Below are 10,755 nucleotides of genomic sequence, written 5' to 3' on the forward strand. Positions count from 1 at the left end.
TCACATCTAGAAAATAAAAAGATTTGAGTTTTTTTACATTACTATTACTTGTAGTTGCTGCTATAGAAATATATTACAGACAGACACATAGAAGGAGAAAAACCAGTTTCCCCCTCCTTGGGAACATAGGTATAACAAACAGCTTACCATTGTACAATAACAGTAGAGGTAGTAGTAAAGACATCCATCTTTGTTCTATTGACCAATCTCGTATAGTAAACTTCCTCAAAGAATGACCAAACACACACTGAAAAGGTAAAGAAATTTCAACTGAAATACAACAAAGCATTTATAGAAATACAGGTGTCAGAGAAATAAGAAAATAGTCTCTTCATGTTATAATTCACATATTAAGTATAACTGCTACGAAAGAAAAAGCTTTGAGATTGGTTTTTGTATCACATGAACAAGCAAATATAACTTGCATTCAATAAAAGCACAGGATTTTTTTAGACGTAAACATATAAGTCAGTATGTTGTAAAACTACAGAACGCAATATGGTTTTAAATATATTTACATAGAAGTGTTATCATTTATTAGCAAAAAGTTCAGATTTTGGCAATTAAACCAGAAAAAGACAAGATATAACAGCGATTCATCTTGCAATTCAAAAGCAGTGATAAGGTATCAATATGATGACAGAAAAATAGACACAATTAAGATTTAATTTCAAATTCTTTATTACAAAACATCTTCTGAAAGTGTTACTGCATCTGGAAAATTTGAAATAATGACACTTTTCCTGTTTAATCAAAACTAATTGCTCTTTTTAGAAAAAGAGAAAAGATAAAACATTTATTTATTACTAATGAGATTTTACAAACTAGTATGCTTATCTGTTTTGGAATGTTGCTTGTCTTTTTGTCTTTTTTTTCTTGGCCATGGTGTTGTTTTAATTTTAACTTATGGTATTTGATAGGCCCATGGTATCTTTTACCTCTCTTTTTGTTTTTAAAATTTATTTGTTTATTGACAATAACATAACAATACTTACTGTTGCTACAAATGTCATGAATAAAAACACAAATCGGATCCAGATCTCAATCTGTGTGAATGAAGAGTTATAACTCTTAAACTGAAAAACAAAACTGTAAATGATAGTTCTCCACATCTTCTGAAAATTAATCAACAGTAAACAAACACTATAGTATAATGACACCATCAATTATATGGTTTGTAAAAAAGGTTGTTTGTAGTTTTTAATATTTGTTCTGAACTTAGGAAATAATGACAACTTAAGGCTTTTACAAAATTGATTGGGATCAGATGGCACTTATATCAAAATTTGATGGGTAATGATTATTTTAGAAAGATAGCCTGAACAATTAGAGGAACAAATCAAGTAAAATTTCATGTATGATGGGGTTAAATAAGAAGCGCCTTTCGACCCCATCCCAGATTTATCTTTGGAACCGTCCTTATTTCTTCCAGTGAAATCAACAAAATCTAGTACAGAAAATCAGCAATGAATTTGTAGTATTCTCCAATTATAAATACTACAATCATTGACAAAATACTTACATAAAATACAATGTCTTTAAAATCAAACTTAGTGTTCTGTAATCCGTAGAAATGGATTGTTATTATATAGTTGTTGTAATCTAAGTATCCAAGATGTAATAATATCAGGTTATCACATTGCTGAAATTATATAAAAAAAATTACATTAATGGATAACACATCCAGATTGGATCTGAATAAGAAGACTGAATGTATCAAGGCTCATGCTAGTGGGTTTACAAATATGTGTAACAATAATCTTAGGGCTGTTCCATAAAAACCTACATGGGATCCAGGGAAGGTACTTCCAAATCTCAGCTATGGGTTGGTTTCATCTTTGTTTTTGCATAGTGGAAATGTAAGTGAAATTTTAATTTGCCTCTATAGGTGGTTACCCCATTTTTAAATTGCCTTCCCTGGGTACCATGTATGTTTAAATGGAACAGCCCTCAGCTGTAATTACATCACAAAAACATCTTTAATTTGGAATAACCAAAAAAGAATTTAAGTAAGAAGAAGGATTCAAAAAGGCAAAATAACAAGGACATTTTGTTACTGCCACATGGGACCAGGCAATTCTCTTTCAAGTCTCATTAAATCTCCCAGTCAGTTTGAAAATCTGAAGTATTGTAATCTTTGGTCCTTGGTTATTATTTGTAAACAAAACATTACTCTGTTCTGTGATTGGACGTTTTGTTATTTATAGATATCAAAGAACTTAACCATAATTGCTTTTTAAATTGCAGAAGACCACACAATAACGATGTAAAACTGAAAAATTGAGTTTTTATTTTTTTGCAAAGTAATGAATTCCACACAGAGTGTGACAATGGGTTTTTTTCACTGTGAGAAGCTGTTATGCTAAAGGGATTATGTTATATGTCCTATATGATTATCTAAATTCAGGAATATATTCCTTAACCAGATATGAAATAAATTGGTAAAAACATTAAAATTATAAAAAATCTTTATTCAAGGGCAATAACTCCTATGATGAGTCAACTAATGGCTTTCAGTTATTTTGCTTTCAATTTTTGCTTTCCACAATTTCTATCTATTTTCCAAAAAGTACACAAAATAATGTAAAATTGGCAGAAACTTTATCATTTAAGAGCAATAACACCAATGAGTAGACATCAATTTTGAGCACTAAGTCCTGCAAGAAGATATCTGATAATATGGTAGAACTGTTACATAGGTAATCCTGACATTATAACATTAGTTTCTTGTCACATTTTCTCTATCTACAATTGTTTTCATGATAACAAACGATTACTTGCATATTTTTTTTTTATAATAAAGGTAATTTAAGTGACTGTATTAAGATCAAATTTTTATATATGCACTGTAAACTACCTTTGAACACTTGAGAATTCTTGTTCTGTTATGAATCTTTGGACTTAATTGAGGATTATCAGCCTGTATGACCCCTTCATCATCAGCTTTCATACCACGTATCTCTACACTCACTGTAAACTTCTCCTCAAACTTGGAGTCTGAAAAATATAATTATCATACAAATGTTTTTAAGTCTTTATAACATTATCAAAACAACTATTATTATATGGCTATTAGATAGCACAAGTGTTTACTTTGTTCTTGAAAAAAAATCCAGTCCAAGATTTAAATATGGTCGAAATAGCTTGTTTTTATTTGCTTGTGCAGACCTTGGCAGCTCATCATCACTAAGGTGAAGGTTCAAGTCTCATTTTTGTCATGTGTAAAAATAACTTGTCAAGTGTTTTATCTTTTTCATCACTAATATAAGTATAGAAGTATAGATGTGTAGATGTGTGAATGCATACAGACAGTATTTTAATTACTACAATGCAACATAAAAAAAACATGAGTCTTCTCAGTAAGATGTGAGTTACTTTTTATAGGGAGTTGCAGATTATCAAAGTTAAATTAGCAGAAATGTGGCTAATTCAATGTTTTGGTATGGGAAACCCCTTAAATCCCTCAGATGAAAAATTAAAATTGCAGGTGCACAACTTCATGTCCTGTAGAAGAAAACGTGCAAGCTTAATTGAATTATGTCAAGCTGTTTTCAATATACTGTTGATAAGCGTAAAATGTGACAAGGACCACAATCCAGAAGATGACTCAAGGAGACAGATACAATCCATATGTGTTGTCAGCAGTACAACGCTGTTGGGCAACAAAATGAGTAGGAAAATAAAATACATTACGTGTTTCTGAGTCTGTAGTTATTTGTGCTATAAGCCAGAGTTGTTGATGGTATGTTGTCAGTGGTGGAGACTTCAGTATGAATGGTCCTGTCTATAAAATGTAATACAGTTAAATGCATATCAAATAAATCATTGTGTAAACTTTTAAATGGAGAGGTGTTACTGTAAGTAATCAGTACACAGAGATTTATATACACATACTTCTGACCTCTGACATTTTCATTATCTTAAGCTAATTATAGAAACTGCCTTAATATAAATCTAATAACAAGTGTAAATGTCAAAAAGGCCATATAATCAGCTAATCACAAGACAATTAGCAAAAAAAAGAATCTGTGTCCAAACATAAGAAACCATGCCCTGCTCAAACTATCACAATTCCATGTTCATTGAACAATGAAACTTGTTTCAAAACCTTATTTGTCATATATTTTTTTTAATTTCATGTCATAAAGAACATTGTTAGTTTATGTCTGTCTAATTTATTTTTCATTTTTCGTTTTTTTACCATAAAAATGCTGTTAGTTTTCTTTTTTTACCTTTCTCCCATTTACTATATGGTATATGTTTTGCTCATTGTTGAAGTTGTACAGTGTCCTAATAACTGTTTACATCCTACAGCGCCCTAATCATTGTTTACATCCTTGGACTCTGGTGCATGGTTGTATCATTGACAATCATACCATATCTCCTTATTTTTACATATATCCTAAGCTGACAACAAATTGGTAAACTACATAAAAATTCGTAATGGTTCCGCGGAACCCAGTGTCTCGCCTACTTTTGCTGTCAGTCGCAGGCTCAACAAAAATGGGGAAAAAATTATTAAAAATTTTCCTCTAGATACTATCTTTTGATTGTAAGAAGCTTCTGTCCAAGCTTGGTAAAAATCCAGGATGGTTTATGAATCTAATAAATGTTTTAAAAACTTTAACTGCAGACTGTATGTAATGTTAACTGGAAGAAAACCTAAGTCCATTTATAAGTAAAATTTCCTTCTAGATACTAGCTTTTGATCATAACCAAGCTTCTGTCCAAGTTTGGTAGAAATCCAGGATAGTTTAAGATAGTTATTAAAATTTAAAAAACTTTAACCACAGAGTGAACATGTTGAATGTAATGTTAACTGGCAGAAAAAACTAAGTTCATTTGTAAGTAAAATACGGATAAACAGGATTTTTTTTTACAAAATTTACTTCTGGATACTATCTTATGATCATAAACAAGCTTCTGTCCAAGTTTGGTAGAAATCCTGGATAGTTTAAGAAAGTTATTAAAATTTCAAAAACTTTAATCACAGAGTGAATATTTGTGGACGCAGCCGACGACGACAGAATGTTGGATTGCTATGTCTCGCTTTTGCGACAAAAGTCGATGCTCGACAAAAACCACACCTTTTAGTTGTTTTTCACTTGTTCCGTTGATTGATAGTGTTTGATTTTGTCAGTTTTTATAGACTTCCCCTTTTTGAATTTGCCTTGGAGTTCAGTATTTTTGTTATACTTTTATTCTGATACAGAACAGACAGATGGACCCACATACCTGAAACCATAATGCCCCTTAATATGGTAGTCATGTCATAAAAATACAGTCATAAATAAATGAAAAAGAACTTTTTTATTTACCTTCAAATCTTTAGGTTTATGTGGCCCAAATGATGATCCATTTTGTGAGACGGTTTCAATAATTGGTGGTCCTAAATACAAAGCAGTCAACTATTGAAACACTTTGTTTAAAATATAAGGTAAAATAGCATTATACATGTTATTATGATTTAATTTTTTTTCATATACAATATTGTCCTATTTATGTGTGCAATGTTTATAAATTATTTTTTCTTTCTTTTAAATGTACCTGGATGGTGTAAGTGAATACTGGTACAATATGTCAAAGACTCAAATAGCCAGGTTGCAATATTTGCGGTTTGAAATTTGAAGAGCTATGAATTTTTTTGAAAATGGGGATGGTAGTAGTACACATATTTGATATACATCAGGGAACATATTTGAATTCTAGTAAGGAAAGTTGGATACATCTTCTAATTTCTAAAATTAGAAAAACTAAAATATAGCCTAAGAGACATAAGTTGAAACAGACAAAATTTCACCAAAACCAGACACAAAGGGAGGGGCCAGTCCGAAGGGCACTTCTTTAATGTACATGTATAAGCCAACATTCTTTGGAAATCTACAAAGGTTCTCTACATTTGTGTATGATATGGTCAATGCTAATAAAAAGATTCTACACAGTGGCATGAGTGGTGAGTCTCTGGTTTGAAAACTATATGACTCAAAATCAATACTGTAAATTTTGTGTGATTTTTGAAGAAAGGACAAGACATGATATTAATCATTGTAATTTCAGTAAATGATGCAATCAAATAATGTTATAAAAATTTAAAATGCCAGTTAATATTTTTTGCCTTAATTATTGATTTGCAATTTGCCCATAATAAAAACAATAATTTCTGAATTAAAAATGCTGCTGAAAGATAGCAATGTTTTGCTAGCTTGAAAATCTGCAAACTTTCTTTAAATCATAAAATGTGTATGTAACTTAAGGTATATATCTTCAATTTGTTTATTATATACAGACATTTTACAAAGTTTGAAGGCTCTAACTGAAAGCACTTAAAAGTTGATAGCACAAAATTGGTACCCACTCTGCCCCCATCCCCCCAAGCCTGCATCTTATTCTCCACACTATAACAGGTCTTTACAGGATTCCCAGTTCAACTTAGGAGTTTTAAAGGCAAATCAAGGGGTTCACCAGTTTTGCCCATGGCAAGTTTAACAGTGAGAAGAAAAACAATGAAAATGCTGTTATTTATTATATAAGTCTCCATGTGACAAAACAGAGAATGGGAGATAAATCACATTTAGATTAACTTTTAAACTTTTGCTTTGAAATGATGACAGCTGGTCTCAGCTGATACAACAATGTACAATCTACTTCCATTTTTGGACTCAATTCAGATATTGATGAGTCCAAACAGATTTTCATGAGTCTAGGACTCATGGAGTTGTCTTAGTAAAACCTTACCTGCAACCTGGTACACAGTGAAGTTCAAGATAAGGTTATATGTCAGTGAGACAAGAACACAAGGACAAAAAATCAAGTCATTTTGGGGTGAACATAAAGTTGTCAACAATAGACAAGTGTCTACACAACATGTAAATCGCTCGTCTACAAAAGTTTTCAATAATTAAATGACAGATGAAATAAGGCCTTCAGCAATTTTAAGAGCAAAAATCCTCAAAATTAATTTAAATTTTGTTCCTGGCAATTGCATGTTATGATAAACAGAAAACAGCAAATAAATCTACACAGCACAACAGCCTGGGAGAAAATTACAAAAATATGACATTATATGTGTATTTTTGCTGTGCATGTACTGATTTTGTGTCATGGATGGATACCCCATATCCTTTGTTTTTCTATTAACATCCTTTCTTAATTTTCTGCCATACATGTATGATGTAGGTTAACCTAATATAACTGCATACCAAATATTAAGATGCTATGATTTGTAGCTGATGAAAAATTGAAAGAAATGAAGAAAATTTGGGGAACACATACATGGCAGGGTGGTAAGACTCAATCCTTTCATCATTGTAACTTCTCCCCATATAACATGTATAAATGATACATTAGATGTAGAGGGAAGATTGTCACAACAGGAAAATCATGCACTTCAAAAGGATAATAAAATACTTAAAATTTGACAATACACAAGTGTATATATCAAGAGTATGCCTTTTGTGATTGTTGGTTTAACTTTTAACTTCCAGTAGCAAAAATCGATTGAATATTACAAAAGTAACTAGCTGCATCTCAAATTAATATACCAGTACTTAAACCAAAATATATGGAGAATAACTCACCTGCGACTCCAATCAATAAACTAATACCAAAACATATGAAGAAAGTAACAAAAACCAGTACAAATTGTCTTTTGTTCAATGCATACAATCTCATCTGGACTGACCTATAAAATAAATTCACAATAGTGTTAATTTTCAGATTGTTTGAGAAATTAAGAATGAATGCATCACTTTGAAGTTCATTTGTAAATAAGAATCACATGGTCAGTTCATCCTCCCCTATTGCCAACTTGTCATAATATGTGTTGCAACTTTTTAAAGCCTGTTAGGATCTATGCTATATTTTCATGTCATATAGCCCATGGGATGGAATCAATAAGACATTTATTCTGAATCAGAGTTCTGTTGGAGCTGTAGAGCAGTCTGAGACCCCTGCATTCAGTTCAGGTGCCAGAAGGGGAATCAGATATATCAGAGGCACCCATGGGAGTACAATGTAGGTAAAAAACAAGGACATGGTCCCTTGTCAGGAAAGGTGGATTCCCAAACACATGGTCTCCACATTGTTTGGTCTTGATGGGAGGCCCTGTTTAACAAGTCTGAATCATTCCTATTTCCCTGTAGAAACAAACTCCAAGATGGAGGGTCTACATTTACTGAGGATGAGGAGCACATCTTGAAAGAGGAAGATGATTTTATGCTGAAAGTTGGGAGAGGGCCTTGGTTTGGTGTCATCAAGGACATACATGGAGATCATGTATGGAATCTATAGACCTGGGCAGAGAGAGTTTAAAAACAGTCACAGCAATGGGACCCTGCTATTATGTATACACTCATTCAACAGTTGTTCACAGCCGATCATCCACGGGTAGAAAACAATGAGAAAGGGCGGGGGTATCCTAATTAAGTCTTTTGTACAGGAAAGGTCTAATCTGATATTTGTACAAGTAATGAGGTGAAATACATATGATTTATATTGGATCTCTAAGTAGATTAATGTCAATGGTTTTAGAAAAGGTATCACTCAAATGGATTGAAATTATACTTTGGACACAATTTTGGGGACATTTGTGACATTATCACCACTGCCCCCCTTTCTTGCAATATTTCATATCAAATAAATGCAGATTGATGTCATGGTTACACCATAAACATGATAAAGAGATTACATTTCACCAGTTTAACTATTGGATATCAAATCTATGGAAGATGCTGTTTCCATACATGACACAACATTAAGCAAGGGAAAGAGGGTGGTTAATTATTGAGTGTTCTTCCTAACTGTGTATTGCTACTTAAGATGCTAGCCCATCAATGCAGGACGCGACATCCATGTACCTTGAAAAGATGTATCGACCATGGGACAACATCATCCATACTTTGTGAAGTCCATAGCTTTTTTTTTCGGAAATATTTTATTTATAAAAAGTATTGTGATATTATACATGTAGATGGTTATTATATATATATATATGCTGTATTTACATTATTTGTTATGTTTTTATATGTTATTCACTTGGAATACACATTATATATATCATATATAAATGTGCTTTATTTGCTGCAGACTAGGTATCTACCACATGTACTAATGGAAGCGGTCTCGTCTTACTTCCCCCACCTCAGGAGTCATCATATCATTATGGCTCTCATAATGCATACCCTAGGCCTAGCTAAAAATCCTATCTAACCACCATGGTATTTTTTAGTTGGGCGCCAAATGCATCCGGAGAGCATGATTTTCATGGCAAAGTCATTTTGTTTCCTCAGGGACTCAATCCCGGGACCTCTGTGGCGCTGGGCAGTGCTTTGGCCGACTGACCTTAGCTCGCTAAGGTCAGTCGGTTGGGGCGCTGCCTTGTGGCATAGGGGTCCTGTGTTCGATTCTGTAGAATCATGCTCTTCAGTTACACTAAAAAGTATGGACGTCGTGGATATGTGGCCGTCGCATCTCGAAAGCTAGCCCACATGGTGACAGTCCAGAGGATAAATATCACCCTACCCAGACCCAATAACCTTATCAAATATAAATACTATGGAAATTATAGCGAGGTCTATAAAATGACGTCGAACCCTCTGCGTTCAAATTAGATCAATACGGGCGAGATCAAATCTTCTAGCCATTTCTGGATATAGACTCGGGTCATTGGAAATGATTGCAATGTTTTTTTTATGATGGAAATTAGCTTACGACTCAATTTCTCTTGCCATGTTGGCAAGTCAATATTCGTGTTTGTCAAGCAACAACAAGATCGAGATCTAAGATTCTAAAAAGAAAATAGAATCAGTATTTCAGAATTACGCAATTTTTTATAGATTGCTTTGACTGTTGACAACGTCGGTTTCCCCAAGTTTTGACTTCAGTCCAAGCAACGAGAAACGACTCCATTATGTTTCTTAGGGAGCTACCATTTGATTTTTATGGGGGGGGGGCTCTAGGATGAAATTTTAAAAAAATAGGCAGGACAGTTTTGAGTAAAAAAAAAGGCAGGATGAGCAACTTGGTAAAAAATAAAGGCAGGATGACAATTTGTGTAAAAAATTCAGGATAAACTAGTAAAAAAAATGCAGGACAGAGATTGCAACTAAAAAAAAATGCAGGACACAATTTTTCATCCTGCCCCCCCCCCCTAAAAATCAATGGTAGCTCCCTTATGAAAAAGGTATGATATCGTTTTATGCCGTTTACCTGAATAAATATTACTAGTTATTATCAATATTGTATTGTTATTTTTTATAAATTTTACTACTGTAAATATAATATAGAAGAAGAAGATGCTTTATTTCCATCAAATGGGCTCACAAGGAGCATAATATAATATCATTATAATATTATTTTTACAAATATAACAAACAATACAGTATACATAGTTACAAACACAAATAAGAAACAACAGTTTTCACATATTCGTATATATAAAACCTTCGTCTCATATAGAGAGCATCCGAGCTGAGCATGTTAATATGGTTAAATGACCAATGGTGGAAGGAGTAACAGCACCTGTTCTACATATGAAAATATGGTTCCTCTACAAGGGGGGTTTAAAGATAAGTTAGATAGAAAGACTAACTACTAATTAAAAAAAAAATGTGTGCTCAACCCTTACATTTACTCTGGGACATAATATACTGACAGTATTAATAGTCCCAGATTTATTTCATCCATCATTTCAAACCTTTCAAACAGTCACTTTTCCTTATGGAAATTATTCTCAAACCTATGTGTATTTTGTTCGTC

General features: G+C 32.7%; 1 protein-coding gene across 1 annotated transcript in view; it reads right to left on the bottom strand.

Moving 5' to 3' along the window:
* LOC127725862 (transmembrane protein 181-like) overlaps positions 1-9,772 on the bottom strand; it is a 35,433-nt gene extending 25,661 nt beyond the window's left edge. The window contains exons 1-8 of the mRNA XM_052233198.1: positions 9,709-9,772; positions 7,578-7,681; positions 5,319-5,389; positions 3,694-3,784; positions 2,858-2,997; positions 1,523-1,642; positions 996-1,076; positions 148-247 (exon numbers count right to left, since the gene is read on the bottom strand). Coding sequence (XP_052089158.1) covers positions 148-247; positions 996-1,076; positions 1,523-1,642; positions 2,858-2,997; positions 3,694-3,784; positions 5,319-5,389; positions 7,578-7,681; positions 9,709-9,728 — 727 coding nt within the window. The 5' untranslated portion in view covers positions 9,729-9,772. The remainder of the gene's footprint in view (positions 1-147; positions 248-995; positions 1,077-1,522; positions 1,643-2,857; positions 2,998-3,693; positions 3,785-5,318; positions 5,390-7,577; positions 7,682-9,708) is intronic.
* Positions 9,773-10,755: the final 983 nt, after the last annotated feature.

This window comes from Mytilus californianus, unplaced genomic scaffold (genome assembly GCF_021869535.1).
Source record: "Mytilus californianus isolate M0D057914Y unplaced genomic scaffold, xbMytCali1.0.p SCAF_15, whole genome shotgun sequence".
Lineage (NCBI taxonomy): Eukaryota > Metazoa > Mollusca > Bivalvia > Mytilida > Mytilidae > Mytilus > Mytilus californianus.